This window comes from Puntigrus tetrazona, unplaced genomic scaffold, assembly GCF_018831695.1.
Source record: "Puntigrus tetrazona isolate hp1 unplaced genomic scaffold, ASM1883169v1 S000000283, whole genome shotgun sequence".
NCBI classification, from domain to species: Eukaryota; Metazoa; Chordata; class Actinopteri; order Cypriniformes; family Cyprinidae; genus Puntigrus; species Puntigrus tetrazona.
This window is the reverse complement of record NW_025047944.1, coordinates 805,001-825,595: the sequence shown is the minus strand read 5'-3', so window position 1 is coordinate 825,595 and position 20,595 is coordinate 805,001. Positions and strand designations below refer to the sequence as shown.

Genomic DNA, 20,595 nt, shown 5'->3' with positions numbered 1-20,595 from the left:
GTGAGTGAGTGAGTGAGTGTGTGTATATGTGTGAGTGAGTGTGTGAGTGTGTGAGTGAGTGTGTGAGTGTGTGAGTGAGTGTGTGAGTGAGTGTGTGTATGAGTGAGTGAGTAAGTGAGTGTGTGTATATATGTGTGAGTGAGAGAGTGAGTGTGTGTATATGTGTGAGTGTGTATATGTGTGAGTGAGTGAATATGTGTGAGTGAGTGAGTGAGTGAGTGAGTGTGTGTGTGTGTGTAAGTGTGTGTATTTTGGTAATTTTATCTTACAGAAGCATCATATTGCATCTCACTTTTTTCTAAAGCTCTAATATTTATATACATGATAATTTTAATTGTTTTGTGGCATTGCGTAATGAGATGATGTCATGAAAATGTCACAGTATGCAAAAATGTAGTTCTTTTGTCCTTCTCTCATTTATCGACAAAGATATTATAAATATGTATAGAAGTATTTTTAGTTTTTATAACAATTGTAAATATATTTTAAATCAATTTGCAAAATGTTTATTAAAAATTGGCAAAATTTTCTTTCATAGCCTTGGATTCTGGAGTGGCTTAAAGATAAATCATGGAAGGACTTTTATATTATTTTCTAAAGTAAAATTATCCGTTGACACCAGTGTGGTCAACTTTGTGCTCAACAATTGTGTCAAAAAGTCACAAAGACATTTATAATGTTACAAAATGCTCTTCTTTTGAATGTTTTATCCGTCGTAGAGTTCTGCAAAATCGATGATCACCAGAAATGTGTCTTAAGCAGCAAATCAGCATATTAGCATCATGTGCCACTGAAGACTGGAGCAATGAGGCCGAAAATCCAGCTGCGTTTCACAGAAATAAATTACGGTTTAACACGCATTCATACAGAAAACGGTTACTTTAAATTGCAATACTTTTTCACAATTTTACTGTATTCTCGAGCGCTTAAATGCATCGTTGTTGAGCGCTAGACTCGTCTTTCACAAACCCAGCGGTTGCGTTTGATCCCCGACGTCCTTCTGGGAAAAACACAGACGCCAGCTGAGAGACGCTTCTGTCCATTAGCCGTCTAAAACGAGACAGGCGGGCGGCTCTGTTGTTTTGTGCAGTGAAGGATGTGGGACTGGTCGTCAGTGGCCCAGATAAAATCATTGTTTATTCATAACATCTGTACGAACGGCAGAGCCGAATCTAAAACCGAAAGCAAAAGTTTATGAACCCGACGCGTCTGGCCTGCTGTCCCTGACGTACGTCCATAGTGTGCAATGTTTCTGTCTTTCCCAGCGTCCTCTCCTCCTCCTGCTCATCTGGATAAACACGTGATGAGCGAGAAACTGGAGACGGTGGTCTTCCAGCTCAGACAGGTGACCCGTGAGCGAGACGACCTGCGCAAACGCCTGGCTCTCTCCTCGCCCGGCACCACCTTCGACGACTGCAGGTACAGTCCTGGAAAGAAGAGAAAGAACACAAGGCTGTTTAGTTTGTTTGAATGGTGACTTCTGTTGTGATCCAGCGCTATAGAGGAAGAAAAAACGTGACGCTTTTCTTTTATTTAATGTTTTTTTTTGTTGCTAACCCTGCTGTTAACTAAAACCATCACAAAAATGTTTTTATTAATCGGGAAAAAAATAAAATAATATTGAATAAAAACCTTTGGTCAGTTTAGGTTCAAGTGCTGATGTTACTAAAACTAAAATGAAAAATAAGGTTTCACTTTGTTTCAAGGTGTCTTTGTTTCAGTGTAATTATACGTTGAAGTGTATTATTAATACATAAAAATATTTAAAATTAATAATAAATAAGAAATTAATAATAAATATTAATTAACTACATGTACTTACTATAGGGTTAGGATTAGGGCTTAGTGTTAAATGCATGTAATTATGCATAATTTATTGTTGTTATAATAAGTCAATTTAACATGTAACAAGTTAATCTTAAAGTATAATGTTAGCAAAAATAAAGTAATTTTAAAAATTATATACATAATATATAAGTGTGTGTGTGTGTGTGTGTATATATATACATACATATATATATATATATATATATATACAAATATATACATATAATATATATTATATATACATACATACATATACATTTAAATAAAACAAATTATAATTAAACGTTGCCTTGGTAGTTTAGGTTGAAATACAAAACTTTGTGTAAAATAAAAATAAATAAAAATAGAATAGAAAAACGCAAAACAATTACTAAAATTGTGAAATTATAAAGCTAAATCAAAATGTTTTAAACAAATGCTTTAAAGGTATAGAACGACACTAAATGAAGGCTGTGCTGTAAGAGTAGCTGAAGTGACTCTAGAAGAGATTGAACAGGGGTTTTCTTACTGAGCTGAGATTTCTGAGGTGTCTTTCAAGCGCTGTAACCTCCTAGACAGCCCATCTCTTCTTATCTGAGCGTGAGATTGAACAGAGTGCTTTAACTGTATGAATAAAAGATGTTTACTTTCATTACTATTTCATACATGAGGCTTTTTTTTCCTCTGTTTTTCTATCTCTTCACCTAAATGTTGATAGAGCCAAAAAACGCACTCTTTTGTGTGTGTGTGTGTGTGTGTGTGTGTGTGTGTGTGTGTGCATTTATCTCCATGAAACTTTACAATGAAAGAATTCAGACCTGTATGTGGCGAATGCTGAATGATAACCAGATGACTTTGGCCAGTGTGTGACGTTTGTATGTATCTCTCTGTGTGTGTGTGTGTGTGTGTGTGTGTGTGTGTGTGTAGGCCGAGTGTGAAGCCGGGTCATGATTATGAGCGTCTAAAGCTTCAGTGTATGAAGGCCATGTCGGACCTGCAGTCTCTTCAGAACCAGCACACCAAAACCCTGAAGAGATGTGAGGAGGCCGTGAGAGACGCTGATTACTACCAGTGAGCGCTTTTATTATTAAAATATGACCTGGTGCATTGGATTCAGATTAGTTGCTTTAGTTTGGAAAAATAATAATGGAGTTGCAGAATAGGCTAAAACTTAAATCAATATAAATAAAACATTTAAACAACATAATTTTGTATAAATTATTAAGAAAAAATTATTATTAAATATTAGTTTTAAAATATTTTTCATAATAAATTAGTGCTGTCAAATGATTAATCGTGATCAAAACGAAAACCTATGTAATATTATATACTAAATATATATATTTATATATTCATAAATATAAATTATAGAAATATACCTATTCTATCTCGCTCTCTATGTATATCTCTCTATATCTCTCTCTCTCTATATATATGCACGTACTGTATGAGTATTTATTTCTATATACACAAGAAATATACACAGTTCACATACATTATGGTAACAAAATTTAGTATTTATTTTGGATGCGATTAATTATAATTAATCATTTGGCAGCATTAAATAAAATGTATAAATACATATAATGTGTACTCAGTTGCTGAAATATGTTTATATGTCTGTGTGGTTGTGATATATATATATATATATATATATATATATATATATATATATATATATATATATATATATATATATATTATTATTATTATTATTTATTTTTAATGAAAAAATATATAATTAAATGTTGCCTTGGTAGCTAACTGTAATAAAACAAATTTAATTTGAAATGCAAAACTTTGTGTAAAACATAAATAAAAATAGAAAAAACAGCAAAACAGTTACTGAAATTGTTATACTGAGCATCAGCCACCCCGCTCTGTAAGGCCTTCCTCATTTGTACGTCGCTTTGGATAAAAGCGTCTGCTAAATGACTAAATGTAAATGTAAGGTATTGACATCCTTAGAAAAATCCAAATTAGTCAACCATTAAATGCGCCCATTAATATTAGTCAAATCAGTCAGTTAACATTAATTTGACTTCTACTTCCTTCAGATAGCAGACACTCACGAGCCCTCTCTCCCCGTCTCTCAGCACTCTTCACGGGCGTGCGGTCGGTGAACAGACGCAGCTGCGGGACGAGATGGAGGCGGTGAAACAGAACTACTCTCAGCTCTTACAGCAGCACTCTCAGCTGCAGCAGACCTGCGACGAGCTGCGGCGCGCTCATGACAGCGACCAGCGCGAGGTGGCGGACATGCGCCTGCAGCAGCAGCAGGTACACGCTCGGCTCTCTCCATCAAACCTAAGGCTTTTATTACATTGGGTTTGACTCCTTGTCCCTTGCGCATGTTGTGCATTTTAAAAATAATCACTCGAGTTATTTAGTTATTGTTTTGTTCAATTCAGTGTTATAAAAATACATTAAAATAAGTAGTCATTGTTTTCTTAAATATTTATAAAAAATATTTATTTATTTTATTTATCTAATTATTTTCAAACGTTTTTTTTTTTTTTTTTTTTTTGCATCGATATAACTAAATTGTAATAACTAGAAAAAGTTGATGTTGATCAAAATCTTTCATTAAAGTTGTCATAAAAGCTGAAAACCAAAATGCATTCTTCTCTAGCTTTTGTTTTGATCCGCTTTTCTATTCATCTAAATTGAATTTAAATATGAATATATTTGCATGCATTTATATGTTGTGAAAAATGGCACGCAGTGACTTTTGCGTGTTCTTTTTTGGTTAAATATGTCTCTTTTTGGACGCATTCAGTTGCATTGAATAGTTTGAACTAATTCAAATCATGCAAATGTTTGCTTTTAAATAGTTTTCTCTTATGACTGTCGTACAGTACAAAGAAAGCGTCGCAGAATTAGTCCGCTGCTCTTTTTAGAAATGCTCATGCCCAAATAAAAAGCGCAGCGAAGCATGAAAATATCACCAGTGCATATCTTGTTAATATTTCACATATATTGTCCAGCCCTGCTGACTAACGTAGTACAGTAAATATCATATTCATCTGATAACTAACATGCAGTATTTGCTACAGAGTAAAAAAATCATTCTATTTATTTAAAAAAACATTTAGAAATATTTCCTTGGCAACTTCCCAAAATAAAATATATTTAAATATTAAATAATAATAATAATAATAAATAAATCAATAATAAATATTATAGTTGATAAATAAATACTACAATACTATATAAATATTTAGTTTGTGCTGACTCAGAGGTTGAGATGGGGCTGTGCTGATATGCTTTTTTAATATAGTGTTCATGTCTGATCTGTGTTCAGAGGGTTGCGTGAAGGTTGCTGTAAGGTTGAAGTTAGTAAGCACAAAACCAGACGCTCTGTTCAGCCTAGTACTGTCACTACACGTTTATTTCTCGTTCTCTCTCTCCGTCTGCACGTCTCTCAGCTGTCAGTGAGTTCAGGTCAAGAGACGACTGCTCTGTATTTCTGTCTGTTCGGAGCAGGAAAAGCACTTTGTCTATTAATAATGCTGAGAAACACGAAAGAAGAGACGAGGTCTGTGCGCTTATGAACACGCAGCAGCTCACACAGTGAGAAGAGAAAATAAAAGTGAAAAGAATCAATAAAAACCTAAACGGTAGTATCCGGGTTGGGGGGTGGCAGCTGTATGGTACGTAAAATGACAAAAAATGTCAAGGAAAACTGAAAAGCTAAATGCTAATTCAAAATATCAGCAGTGTTCTTAATAGTGCTTAACGAAAACATTTTTGCTAATCGACAAAGCTGATATGAAACAAATGAAGAGTTTACTGATAAGTTTAAATAGAGTTGAATCACTAAAGTACTTAAAAATGGAAATAAAGAAATGAACCGGAGCTTAAACAAAAACTAAGATTAAAAAAAGTAATATTTCAAAATTAAAATTAATTAAAATTTTTTACGATTTTTAAAATTAATATCTAAACAATAATTAAAAATGTATAATAACGCAAGAACTAATTTAAAGCTAACGGCATGTTAGTTAACTATTAATTATTTGGGTTTTAGGTAAATTATATAAATATTATCTGATATTTAAATGCATCTAATACATTTTGCTCGTTAAAGCGCTAACGTTTATTTAATGGAAATAGCTACAAATAAAAGAAATTGTAAAAATAAATAATAGTATAAATAAAAGCTGATATAAAAAACTATTGAGTGTTATTTTTGCGTTTATAAATGCTATGTTCTTGATATTTTATTAAAGAGTTTTTGTTAGTTTTTTTTTTTTTAAATGAGTTCTTCAAAATCTCTTCTCGCTAATCTGTGTTACAGATAAATACTGTGTAGGTTTCGTTTGATTATTCTGGTTTTTGGACTCATTTGATCTCTGTGACTCAGGTGCGCCGTCCGCTGGAGCCACGACGCTTTCTCTTCGTCCAAATCCACTCAACTCTGCGATTTAGTTTTAATGTTTTTGATTAGTTTGATTTCTCTCTGCAGGTCATGAGGGAGAACGGCTCCTCCGAACTGCTGAATAAACTTTACGACACGGCCTTAAACAAGCTGGAGGGGATGAAGAAAGAGTACGACGCTCTGAGGAAGCGCTACAGCGAGAAAACGGCGAGCCACAACGCCGATCTGAGCCGGCTGGAGCAGATGGAGGAGGAGAACCGGCGCCTGCAGAAACAGCAGGAGGTTCTTCTGAAGCAGAGAGACTCGGCGCTGATCTTCCAGCAGCAGTACGGCGGCTCCGTCAGGAGGTTTGGTCTTAAAAGGCTGCATATTGAATTAATATAGATAGATTTACAGAGACATTTTCTTTTTACTTTTTTAGTGCCATTTTTCTAATTTTATTCAAAGCACATATATGTCAAATTCTAGTTTTTTAATATATATATATACACACACATACATATATATATATATATATATATATATATATATATATATATATATATATATATATATATATATATAAATAATTTTTTATATATAATATATATATATATTTTTATTTTTTTTATATATAAAATGTATATGTATTTATATATATATATATATATATATATATATATATATATATATATATATATATATATATATATATACTCACACACGCATACATATGCATTTTTATTTCAATTTAAATAATTAATAATTAAATTTAAAAGGTATAATTTCATTAAGAAAAAAAGTTACCTTTAAAGAATATATTCAGTAAAAAAAAACATGTTGGCTTCTCTCCTGAGGCCACGAGAGGGCGCTTCAAGGAAAAAATATACTGATGCATGTTTCTTCAAAACAATATAATAACGATCTTTGTGGAAAAAGGTGTATAATGTTAAAAAAGAAATTGTATAAACTGCATATAATAAAGTTTTTAATCGCAGAGTTCGTTTTTCATTTAAAAACATGAGGCATAGTAAAGAGAGGTTTTTTTTACAAGTTGAACTTGCACTTAATTTTCTATGGCTTTCTAAACGAGACACGAGTGCAACGGTGATCGGTGTCCCTAAAGAAAATGCAATAAATATGCGTTCTGCGGCTTGGTTATGACAAATCTCCTCATTGACGTTCTGCAACATTTAGAATGAATAACGTAGCTGCATTCAGGTGCCTAACATCGTGCAGGATTTTTGCATTCGTGTGAGAATAAATCTTTTCTTTGGGATGACATCTCGGTCTCTTTCAGGTTCGACGGCCTCCAGCAGGAGCTGAATAAGATGTCTGCTCAGAACGAGGAGCTGCAGAGAGAAACCGACCGGCTGCAGATGGAGAACACGCGCTACAAGACGCTGCAGCTGAAGGCGGTCAAAGACGCCGAGAAACTGAAGGAGGACAGAGACTCGGTGTTAAACGAGTACAGGCTGATCATGAGCGAGAGAGATCAGGTCATCAAAGAGGTGGATAAACTCCAGACGGGACTGGAGGCGGCCGAAGCCAAGCTCAAGAACACGTCTAGCGAGAGGAGAGTCGCCGGCGAGGAGATCGAAGCTCTCAGACAGGTCAAACAAAGATACTGAAGACCGCGGTCGATATCAAGCGTGTTTGTGAAGGGGATCGCTTTCTTGTAATTGTTTGTGGAGCAGAGGCAGCAAACACCGTCTCCTTGTGATTCCACTTTGATCCATGTGATTCAAAAAGACTCAAAAGAAGTGTTTAGAAGTCATTAATTAATTTTTTTTTTTTCAAATGTTAAACTAAATCGTTATTTATATTTATTTCAATATTGGATAAATTAAGACATTTTCAAATTAATAAAAATAATATAAAATATCATATTCTTATGCAATTATATTATTATTATAACATTTTATAATACATTTGGATGTGTTTTAGTTCTTTAAGTTGTTCAATTAAATATTTTAATATTAAATACTGTTAAGTAATTTTAGAAAATATAATGAAATCTCTATATTATTCATAATTGATCATTTATATAATATGTAATATTTAAAATAAATTAACTTTTAAGTTAGGCAACATACATAAATATAAAATAATATTGTATATACACAATATTTAATTAATATTTATATATAAGATATTAATTAAATTATCTAAATATTAAAATTTTATATTTGTGTGTGTGTGTGTGTATATATATATATATATATATATATATATATATATATATATATGTGTGTGTGTGTATATATATATGTGTATATATATGTGTATATATATGTATATATATATGTGTATATATATGTATATATATATGTGTATATATGTATATGTGTATATATGTATATATATATATATATATATATATATATATATATATATATATATATATATATATATATATATATATATAATTTTATTGAGCAATCAAAAAATATGTCAGTATTAATCTAAATAATTAATTACTAATTAAATAAAACTAATTTGATTTAAACAATTTAATCTCCTTGTCAGTAATCACTGCTGCTAAAGCTCATGTTTATGTTTATGAGGTGAACACCCGATCTCAAATAACCTGGTCCTGTGCAGGAGCTGAACTCGGCTCTGTTGGACCGGGACCGGGCGATCCGAGAGAAGACCGAGCTCCTGGAGAAATACTGTCACGAGGTGCAGGACAAGGCCGAGACGCAGAAGGAGCTGAGCCAGGCCTGCAAGGACATCGAGATGGTGCGAGAGGAGCGAGACGTGGCCCGTAAAGAGAGAACGGAGGCCATCATCCAGCGAGACCAGCTCCTGAGAGAGTATTACCAGGCCAGACAGGTACACCGACGTGCAGTGCTGGCTGTATATACACTCGTCCGGGGCTTATTTAACGGCGTCTGTGTCCCTGCAGAAGCAGGACAGCACGACGCTGGACATGGAGCGGGTCAGCAAGGAGCTGGAGGTCCTGAGGAAGCAGTGCGAGGCCGTTTCGGAGGAGCTCCAGGAGGCTGTGCAGGAGGCAGAAGTGGCCAAGTGCCGCAGAGACTGGGCCTTCCAGGAGAGAGACAAGATCGTAGCGGAGAGAGAGAGCATACGGTGAGCAACGATGAGCGTCGGAACTAATGCTCGAAGGGTCACTTTTTGAATGATCTTGCTTATGCATTCATTCCGAGACGATTTTAGCTCCGGCGCACGGGGCCTGTGACAATATATGTATATTTGCGGCATTTGTGCGACAGGACGTTGTGTGATAACCTGCGTCGCGAGAGGGACCGGGCCGTGAGCGATCTCGCAGACGCTCTGAGAAACCTGGACGACCTGCGCAAACAGAAGAACGACGCCGTGAGAGAGCTGAAGGAGCTCAAGTGAGTCTCAGAGAAACACACACACATCAACGACTGCATTCATTAATACATTCAAAATACATAAAAACTAAAATATAATATTATAAATTATTACAATAATATTATGCTTATTAAATATATAAATATTACAAATTTTATCTAAATAACTAATATATATGTATATAGAAATATTGTAAAAATATAAATATTCTTTTTTATATATATTATATATTATTTTATATATATATATATATTATATATATTTTATATATATTTGCACATTAAATTTGTACAGTATTAATAGTTATTTAGTTATATACAATATAAATAAATTAAATAAATATAAACTTAAATACTGCTATTTATCACTGCTTTTAATTTGTGTTGGTTTAAATGAATTTGGTTTAAATGTTGTTATTTATTAATATTTTATTATTATTAAATACTGTCATTTTTTGTAATATAGTACTTTTTAGTAATATTTAGTAATAATAGTAAAAAAAAAAAATATATATATATATATATATATGTAATAAAATAAATTTTTGATTATTTATGTGCATTAATTTAAAACAATAATAATTATTATTGTTATTATTGTGTCGCATTCATTGTGGGGATAAACTTCACTTTACTTAATTTTTCTTTTGTTTTGATCAAATGCCTGATTTTTTATTTTTTTAACTGATGTTTTTTTTTTTATTGGTTTCGTTTTTAATATATTTGGCAAATCAGGTAAATCAAGCGCCCTTTAACTCTAACTACAGCACCATGGCAAACGAAACTTAACAAGTGCTATGAAGGTAGTTTGATTCCCAACCAAATGAATCTGATTCTTTTTTTTGATGTGAGTGATGACAAACGTGTGTGTTCAGGGAGTGCATGGAGGAGCAGCTGGAGAAGGAGGCGCGTTTCCGTCAACTGATGGCCCACAATTCCCACGACTCGGCCATCGACACGGACTCTCTGGAGTGGGAGACGGAGACGGTGGAGTTCGAGAGGAGCACGGTACGTAGTCGAGTCTTCACAGCCGCCACGAACCTCCACAGCGGTTCAGCACCTCACCGTCTCTGATCTGACGTACAGGACGACGTGGATTTGAGCGCGCTGGGTTTTGATATCGCCGAGGGCGTGAGCGACCCGTATCTTCCCGGGGATTATGGGATATTCGTGAGCAAGGTGGACAAAGGAAGTATTGCGGAGGGCAGGTTAAGGTAGGACTCGTGTTTGATTGTACATTTTCTACCGTAAATATATTAAAACGTTGTGTATGATTAGTAATGTGCATTGCACATCTTTAAAGGCCATTTTTCTCAATATTTAGATTTTTTTGCACCCTCAGATTCCAGATTTTCATCCAGATATTCTCCGTTATGTATTCAGCTTTCGTTTTTTTCTCGATTTCGATTAATAAACCCTTATGACTGGTCTATAGCTGATAGCTCCATGAACAGATTTAACTTCTTTCATTGATCCAGCGTGACTAATAAACACAGAACGCTGACGTTATATGAGTTCTTGTCATAAGTAGTACTCTAATCCTATAATAAATGATGTAATTGTTTTGTATAATTTACTACTGATCGGAAGTGGCTTCACTGACGAGATGCGTGCCTGATTCTAACCAGCGTTTACTCTCACGGCAGAGTGAATGATTGGTTGTTGAAGATAAATGACGTGGATCTGGCCAATAAGGACAGGAAGCAGGTCATTAAGGCGGTGTTCAGCGGGGGCGGAGTCATCAACATGGTGGTGCGCAGGAGGAAGTCTCTCGGAGGACGCATGGTCACTTCTGTCCATCTGACACTGGCGGGACATAAAGGTCAGAGCGTGGGGCTTTGCTTTTCAGGACATCCAGCAAATCAGCTCTCTTCGTCTCTGCAGTCTCTCTCTCTGTCTATAAAACATACTTTATCGGACTGTCCCGCTTCTAATGTATGTAGAAAACTCTTTAGCTATCTTTTACTTCACAGCAATATATAGTTTGTCATGATTAGATGAGGATTTAAATGTAATATATATGTTTTTTACATCTGTAATAGATTAATTTATGACAAGTGTGCACCCTAAATTATTTTTTTTGCTTTAGAAATCAGTAAAGTATATGTCAGCTGAAAGGCTTTTTAAAATCATTGCATTACCATGGAAATTGTATTACAAAATGTTTTTGTTCATGAGTTATAACAATTCTATTTTTTTCCATACGTTTGGATATAATATATATATATATATATATATATATATATATATATATATATATATATATATATATATATATATGTGTGTGTGTATATATATATATATATATATATATATATATATATATATATATATATATATATATATATTTATTTATATTTGTATATTTATATTTATATATTTATATTTTCACGTATATTTGGGGGTGGCATTTAAATGATATTTTAGTGTGACTTTGTCAGAAAAATGTATAGAATGTTTATCATATATGTATTTTTTATTGATAAAATGATGTACTGCTACTCTTCAGATTGTGGCGTGGGGTTGGAGAGCGGCGTGTTCGTGTCGTCTGTTTCTCCAGGCAGTCCGGCGGCCAGAGACGGGTCCGTGTGTCCCGGCGATCGGCTTCTCAATGTGAGTCCACTCGTGTGCATCTCACCAGTTTTCCAGGAGCCTCTGATTGGCAGATAGTAGAAAATGATGTAATCAATTAAATCCCTACACTCTTACTTTTTTACGCAAGCTTTATTTAGCTGTATAAGCTATAAACAAATAATTTATTATGACTAGTTTTATCAGGAATGTAATTTTTCTTTTTCTGTATTTATTTATCTTTTAGTTTGTTTTTTTTTAAACCTAAAGTATGACCCACTTCAATTGTATAAATCGGAGAAAAAACGACTGCATTTTAATTTTCACCTTATTGAAACAAACATATTTAATTTTTCCAACCGTCTTCCCAAAGTTGAAATTTAATTATTAAATTGGTTTGCAAAAACAACTTTAATGTCTCCCAGCAGTTTTCTGCCAAGATTTTTTATTTTACAATGCGAAAGCATTGCAGTCGTAATGTTTTGGATTTATATGATTAATTTAGAGAATTTAAATAAGAAATAAGAGTATTATTTTTAATAAATAATACTTAATATTTAAATAAAAATTATATATAAATAATAAAATACTTTTAAAATAATTTTTTCCCTTCATCATAATAACGGTGACTATAAAAAATAATATTATTGTTTTTTTCCTTATTATTACTACAAGAGAAAGCACTTTTTGTCATTTTGATCACATGCCTGCTTTTATGGTTGCCATTATTTATCATGGCAGTGCTTCATGGGAAGTTCAAACCATTGTTCTGCTGAACACAAAGATATTTTGAAGAACGTTTGAAACCAGGCAGTTTTGGGCCACCATTAACTTCCGTTGTGGGAAACAAATACTATTATAGTCAATGGTAACCCAAAACAGCCTGGTTACAAACTTTCTTCGAAATATCTTTCTTTGTGCTATATAGAACAAAGAAATTGATACCGGTTTGAAACTACTCGAGGGTGAGTAAGAGCTAAGAGTTCATGTCAGAACTAAATGTTTGGAAATGCCTATGGAGAACAAGTATGACAAAAATGCATCCAGATCCCAAGCTGCTAAAAAAAATGGGCGGTGCTCCTACAATGGAAGCTCTGATTGGTCGATAGAGCAGAGGTTGATTTGTATGTATATTGACTCATTAGAATAAATACAGTCAGTACAGAATGAGATCTCTGAGGTAAATGAATGTCACTCTGTATTTTGAAACTATCCATTGTGGTTATTTTCCGACTGTTTATTTTTCTCGACAGATAAATGGAATTTCGCTGGATAATAAATCAGTGAGCGAATGTGAGAATGTCCTGCGGAGCTGCAGAGACTCGGTTTCTCTTTCCCTCCTGAAGGTGAAACCTTATTAATTGTCCTCTTCCGTTTTTTTTACGAGAGGAATTCAATCAGCTTACTCGGTTATGGTATCCCAGTTTTTCCCACAGAGTCTGTCAGGTCAGAGCATCGCTGAGAGCCAGCGTGACTGTGAGCGAAGCTCTGACGGGAAGTCAGCGGAGCAGCTTCGGCCCTGCAGGAAGCAGCCCACCCATAAAGACATGTACAGCCCCACACGTGACGTAGAGACCGAGCGCGGTCAGCGCGGGACGCTGTACCGCTCAGAACCGTACCATGAGATCTGCTTCCCACATCCCACCTCCAAACGACCCCTCACCTTTCACCCCATTTCCCCCGGCGACTGCATCACCGTGGAGATGAATCAAGAGAGACGGTGCGTCCCGCAGAAGCAAAGCGCCGGCACGTGGCCCAAAATGGTAGCGGTCGCAATGACACCAGTCGATAGCATCCCACCGCTCTCTATTTTTAAGACCCCAAAGAAGCGGAAGTCGATATTCGACGTAGACATGTTCAAGCGGCCGGAGACGCCCTCCAAGATGGACTATCTCAGCCTGTCCCAGATGCCCAAACATTCTCCGCAGAGCTCGTGGACGGAGGCAGCGCCGCAGATCCCACCCGAGCCGCCCAAACGCAGCGACTCCTTCAAGTTTAAGCACAAGCCGCAAGGAAGCTCCGCCTCTGATTCCACCATCACCACCGGCTCACCCCCAGCCACGCCCATTCAGACCACGCCCACAGACAAACCCACTCCTGACTTTGAAAGCCGAGACCGCAATGGGAACGTGCTTCAGAGACAGGGCTCTGGCGGCGGTGGGTCGTTTGTGGAGGACGTGTCCAGACAGGAATCTGATGACCTGGAGGTGAGGAGAGGAAGACCTAACTCTGCCCCTGCCCAGCGCCGAAGCCTCACGCCGCTTAAGATGCCATATCCACAGGTACTGCACGCTACAGTACTGCACCTTAAACACAACTATAACATTGCAGCACTGCACCTTTAGCACACTTATAACACTACAGTACAACACCTGTAACGCTGCAGTAATGTACCTTAAACACCTGTAACACTACAGCACTAAGCCTTTAACACACCTGTAACACTACAGTACTTAAACACACCTGTAACACTACAGCACTAAGCCTTTAACACACCTGTAACACTACAGTATTTAAACACACCTGTAACACTACAGTACTTAAACACACCTGTAACACTACAGTACTAAGCCTTTAACACACCTGTAACACTACAGTACTTAAACACACCTGTAACACTACAGTACTAAGCCTTTAACACACCTGTAACACTACAGTATTTAAACACACCTGTAACACTTACTAAAACACACCTGTAACACTACAGTATTTAAACACACCTGTAACACTACAGCACTAAGCCTTTAACACACCTGTAACACTACAGTATTTAAACACACCTGTAACACTACAGTACTTAAACACACCTGTAACACTACAGCACTAAGCCTTTAACACACCTGTAACACTACAGTATTTAAACACACCTGTAACACTACAGTACTAAGCCTTTAACACACCTGTAACACTACAGTACTTTAAACACACCTGTAACACTACAGTACTAAGCCTTTAACACACCTGTAACACTACAGTACTTTAACACACCTGTAACACTACAGTACTAAGCCTTTAACACACCTGTAACACTACAGTACTTTAACACACCTGTAACACTACAGTATTAAGCCTTTAACACACCTGTAACACTACAGTACTTTAACACACCTGTAACACTACAGTATTAAGCCTTTAACACACCTGTAACACTACAGTACTAAGCCTTTAACACACCTGTAACACTACAGTATTTGAACATACCTGTAACACTACAGTACTAAGGCAGTACTAAGGCACACCTGTAACACTACAGTACTAAGCTTTTAACACGCCTGTAACGCTGCAGTACTCAAGGGTGTTTTTAATGCAGCTCAGCTGGTACTGTACCTAGAATTGAGAAGCAGCATTGCTGGTAGTCAGCCTGATTTGTAACGCTCAATCTGATCTCTGCTGCAGAGCTTCTCTCATGATGAACAGTCTCCTGAACCTGTGGATCTAGTTCGGTTTTCTCCTTTTCGTTCAAACCGTCACAGCTTCTCACCCGTTCAAGCACGTGAGTTTGACATTATGTTAGTTGGGAAAGAAAAGTAATAGAACACAAAAGTAGATGTTCATGCTCTTCTGTATTCAGTGAAATCTATTTTAAAATGATTATCTACTAGTAAGCAGTATTTGTGTGTCTAGACACGGCTCCCAGAACTCTGTCTCCGTACCCCGCTGTGACCGCAGTGATGAGGAACCCAGTCTACACGGCCTGGAGTCACTGCGTCAAAACCACCAACTCTGCTTCAGTTCCAGCACACACATACACTCAAGTCAGGTACACACACGCTCTCTGATGCGTTGCGGCTGTTCTGCTGCGAGACGCTGACTCTCTGTTCTCTTTAGTCCTCAGCACCAGGGCCGATGGAGTGTGGATCTCAACCACAAGCGCTCCGGTGAGCTCTTTGATGGCTCTCGAGGATCTATTCAGCACAACACCAACTCTCTGCCCTCCAGCGCCAGACAAGGTCTGTCCCCGACACCGGCACATGCTCCTGTCACTGTTATTTAGAGACGCACTAATTAACATTTGTCAAAAACAGAGGAACTTTAAAAGCAAAAAAAAAAAACCTAAGTTGGCCATGATTTTGTTTGGTTACATTACGATGATTATTATATATAATTTTATTTTATATTAACATTAAATACTACAGTACAGTAGCATAATTAGTGTAGACATTTCTGTATTGGTTTAATTTGAATAATTGAATACGATAAAAAGAATAATATAATGGAAATAGCATAATAATAATTTATTGGTTTAATTTGTATAATGCAATTAAGAGAAATTAAATGTAAAAAATTATTATATTTTACTAAACGTATTAGTATTATTAGTATTAGTATTATTATAATGTAAAATACTCTGTTTTACAATGCACTACTAATACAATAATAATTCTTTATTAGTGCGTATTTAATAATTTAAGTAAATAAAAATTATTTAGACTATTATTATTATTATTATTTTATCAAATTAAACAAATAAAAATATATATATTGTTAATAATAAATAGTCTGTTTTCATTAGTAACACTACTGCATTGTAAAATAATAATAATAATAATAATAATAATGTAGTATTATTTTTATTATTATAAGGATGTCCTGTGAGTGGGGTTGCAACTTTTTCTTTTTGCACCTTGATAAGTTTGCATCCTTGTTTTTAATTTCAATTTAATTTGTGATAAAATCTCTTGTGAGTGACTGGCAAAACTTAATCATAACTGTAATATAAAATCTTTATTAATTCATCAAATTAATTAATGTATGTGTATGGGTCACAAATACTATTTAAAATGTGCAGTGTTCTTTCTTAATTGGAGATCTAAATGAAAAAATCGCCTGCTAAATGACTAAATGTAATATTGGATGAATCTGAAGCCTGCGACCTGTGCCTAATAATGATTTTGTGTTTGTGTGTATAGGTTTGTCTCAGTACCTCGAGCAGCGGATCAAGATTCCCTCCACCCCTCGTTACGCACGATCCACTCACGGCTCGGATAGAGGTGCTGACCTCTCTGATTTACATCACGCTTCCTGTGCTGTTACGTGACTGATGGATGTACAAATAATTGTACAAACTGTGTTTTAGGATCTCTGTCTCACTCGGATTGCAGCAGCCCCAGTCTGGTAACTCCGCCCCTCTCTCCTCTGGACCCCGCCTCCTTCAGCAGCAGCCAATCACAGGGCTCCATCTCCGCCCAGACCAGGCTGTCAGTCAGTCCCGTGCCAATAGACAGGAGAAGGGACAGGTAGAAATAGAAATATCAACATTTTACCATCATTTACTCACCCTCATGACGGTCCAAAACCGGGATAATATTCTTCCAAAACTTACTCAAATTCATAAGCTCTTACTGAAGCTATGAAATCAAATACGGCACGTTTTGAAAATGTGTTTATGATAACATGAGGCTGAGTATATGTGATGTGAGTTCGTGCCGCTCTCGTCGTCCTCTTCTCTCTCTCGTAGTTTATTTATCTCAGGTCTTGACTCCTTATTCTCCGTTCTAGTCTGCTCTTCTGCCCCATTTCTCTCTCTGTTCTCCTTCCCGCTCCAGATGTGCGTTGCGTAACAGGTCTTGCCTGAAGCTTTCTCGAGCTCAGAGATCATGGTTTGCGTCTTTGCGGACTCTGAGGTTTGTTCACTGTACAACGAGAGCAGAACTCTGTGAATTTCTTTGATCTGTTTGCTTTTTTCCCTCCTGTTACGCTGTGTCTCTTTCCTTTAGATGCACACTATTCACTTTACTCTGACCTGTTGTTATTTACCACCAAAGGTAGTTTAGGGCTGCATCATCTACTCAGTTAAATGTATGATCACCGATAATCAATAATAATGAAAATAATCAGAATTAATTATTCATATAATGTGATTAAATTACAATTTTATTTACAGAGCGTTTGTGACATGCTGTTATTCATCCCTCAGATACTTAAATTATGATTACTTTCATTGTAAATGATTCATTATAAATTATTTGCTAAATATCCACCAATAATAAAGCCACTTTATAGTTCTGAATAATTGCATTTCTATGTGCAAAACAGAAATTTGTCAGAAGGAACCAAGTTATCAAGTTATGAAATACAAAAATGCAACACTGTATACATAGTTGTTTCTTATGAGTGTATAAATAGCAACTATATAGGGATTATTGTAATTGAGTATAAATATAAACTAACCTCATGTAGTCTGTGCAATTTTTTTTTAATTTTTAGTGATCTTTAGTGAGCCTGAAATATTTCAATACATTATACAACAGACGAACCTGAATTTTGTTATTCTGTAAATAACTGAAAATGTCAGTAAATACATGTGTGTTGGTTCCGATTCGTTCTTCTGAGACTGTTTTGAAGGACGTGGTTTGTGTTGTAGGCCGTACATCGAAGAGCCGCGGTGTGTCACTATCCCTAAAGGGGCGGAGCCTCTGGGCATCTCCATAGTGGGCGGGGAGAATGGCGGCATCTTTGTTTCCAAGGTAACGGGAGGCAGCATCGCTCAGCAGCACCACCTGGAGTTTGGAGATCAGCTTCTGGAGGTGCGTCAGAAGACCCTCGGAGAAATGCAGAGCTTATCGTTAAACGGATCACGCTCGAATCAGTCTCTCTGTGTCCCTCCGCAGTTTAATGGCATTAATCTCAGGAACGCCACCGAGCAGCAGGCCAGACTCATCATCGGGCAGCAGTGTGACACCATCACCATACTGGCCCAGTACAACCCACACATGTACCAGCTGGGCAATCACTCCCGCTCGAGGTACACCGCACACGTGACTCTAACATGCTTTAGACGCAGGGCTGGAACGCTTCGGTTCGATGCGATACAGCGGCGTCTTCAATACAGGGGTGCACTGGTTACGTCACAGTCTGTTTTAAACAGTGTATTTCTCCCTTATTGTTTCTCTTGTGAGACCAAAAAAACGGTTTGAAGTTGCATGGGTTTATAGCAGTAGTCAAAAATACATTGTATGGGTCAAAATGATCTATTTATGCCAAAAATCATTAGGATATTAAGAAAAAATCATGTCCCATAAAGATATTTAGTAAATTTCTGACCATAAATATATTAAAGTGCATTAAGAACTTCATTCGGACCAATTTAAATGTGTTTTTATATATATATATATATATATATATATATATATATATATATATATATATATATATATAAATATTTTATTTTTATGTAATATATATATAATTTTTATTGTTTTTTATTTTATTTTATTTTTGCACCCTCAGATTCTCAAATAGTTGTATCGCAGCCCATTATTGACCTCTCCTAAGTGCAAGACATTGATTTTTGATGACTGCAGTGTTAATGTTTATAGGCCTTTAAATTATTCTATAATACACCTTTTGTAAAAACATTTTAATCTAGGAGTAACTAGCCTTATCTTTTCCTATCCTTGTAATGTTGTGTTCATTATTGTGGTGCAAATTAGTTGAAACTAATAATCGTTATTTAAAAAAAAAAAGAATTTACATTAAAATTAATTATTATTCATAATATTAATAATAATCAGAATAATATTAGTAGTAGTAGTAGTAGTAGGCTTTATGTAAATACGGGCTATAGTTAATGTCTGGCTATCGTTAATACTGTCTTTTAGAACATTTTATTTCACACACTTTCAAATTGAATCTAATAGGATTGGTCCAACATTTTGTCCGCTCTGTAAGGCATAGCAGACAGTTCAGTACGATTACATGCATCGATTCGTTTCACCCATGTTTAGCGTGTGCTTGACGCGTTCATTTCTGGCAGCTCCCGGATGGAGTCGTCCATCAGCTCTCACTCCACGCCCGACACGCCCGACTCCAACATCGACACACTCAGCGAACAGGACGAGGGCACCGTGACCCCGCCCTCCAAGAAGGCCACGCCCACCAGCAGCCCTCACAGGTCGACTGCTTGGATTATTTCTTATTTATATGCACGGGGGAAAATATTCTGCTTGATTCCAGGGTTTCTGCTGGCCTTAAAAAGTCCTAATTCACCCTTCGACAAATTAAAAAGGCTATAAATCGAAGCAGAAAGTCTTAAATTCATAAAGCGATGGCATTAAATGTTGCATACATATCTTAATTTTTTTTGTTGTCTAATACAAATGTCTAAACATACTTAAATCAGGATACATTTACTTGAGATGCAAAATGAAAACATTGTTTTCTAAGTTTATGACTAAAACAATAACCAGTATCTATCATAGAGGAATGAATAATTTTTTTCCATTTGGGTTAATTACATTTTACTTGTCCACTGACAGATATTTCTATTTGTTTTAATCATAAACTCACTTTATTTAGATTTTTCTTTTCATAAAACAAGAATTATTTGATGTATGTAAAGCAAAAAATGCAGAGTAAACATCAAAAAGGTACTTTTATTCCTTTTTTACTTCATCTTAAAAGTTAAGTTTACTTTCACAGCACCTGCAAAAACCCAAGTAAGTTAAATTACATTACATTCAATTAATATTAAATATTACAATAAATTGAATTAATATATAAATAAATGAATGCAAA

At 35.6% G+C, this 20,595-nt stretch overlaps 1 protein-coding gene across 3 annotated transcripts in view; it reads left to right on the top strand.

The window, feature by feature from the left end:
• dlg5b.1 (discs, large homolog 5b (Drosophila), tandem duplicate 1) overlaps positions 1-20,595 on the top strand; it is a 37,002-nt gene that overhangs the window by 6,894 nt on the left and 9,513 nt on the right. The window contains exons 3-25 of one of the 3 annotated variants that reach the window (XM_043231155.1): positions 1,266-1,419; positions 2,734-2,877; positions 3,903-4,086; positions 6,275-6,534; positions 7,467-7,779; positions 8,771-9,001; positions 9,075-9,259; positions 9,403-9,528; positions 10,383-10,515; positions 10,594-10,721; positions 11,154-11,329; positions 12,017-12,120; positions 13,332-13,424; positions 13,515-14,360; positions 15,475-15,571; positions 15,703-15,838; positions 15,907-16,028; positions 16,989-17,069; positions 17,156-17,315; positions 17,625-17,702; positions 18,443-18,605; positions 18,690-18,823; positions 19,835-19,972. In XM_043231155.1, the coding sequence (XP_043087090.1) occupies positions 1,266-1,419; positions 2,734-2,877; positions 3,903-4,086; positions 6,275-6,534; positions 7,467-7,779; positions 8,771-9,001; positions 9,075-9,259; positions 9,403-9,528; positions 10,383-10,515; positions 10,594-10,721; positions 11,154-11,329; positions 12,017-12,120; positions 13,332-13,424; positions 13,515-14,360; positions 15,475-15,571; positions 15,703-15,838; positions 15,907-16,028; positions 16,989-17,069; positions 17,156-17,315; positions 17,625-17,702; positions 18,443-18,605; positions 18,690-18,823; positions 19,835-19,972 (4,186 nt within the window). Of the gene's footprint in view, positions 1-1,265; positions 1,420-2,733; positions 2,878-3,902; positions 4,087-6,274; positions 6,535-7,466; positions 7,780-8,770; positions 9,002-9,074; positions 9,260-9,402; positions 9,529-10,382; positions 10,516-10,593; positions 10,722-11,153; positions 11,330-12,016; positions 12,121-13,331; positions 13,425-13,502; positions 14,361-15,474; positions 15,572-15,702; positions 15,839-15,906; positions 16,029-16,988; positions 17,070-17,155; positions 17,316-17,624; positions 17,703-18,442; positions 18,606-18,689; positions 18,824-19,834; positions 19,973-20,595 lie in introns of all 3 variants that reach the window. The other 2 variants (XM_043231154.1, XM_043231156.1) reach the window with 2 other exon arrangements.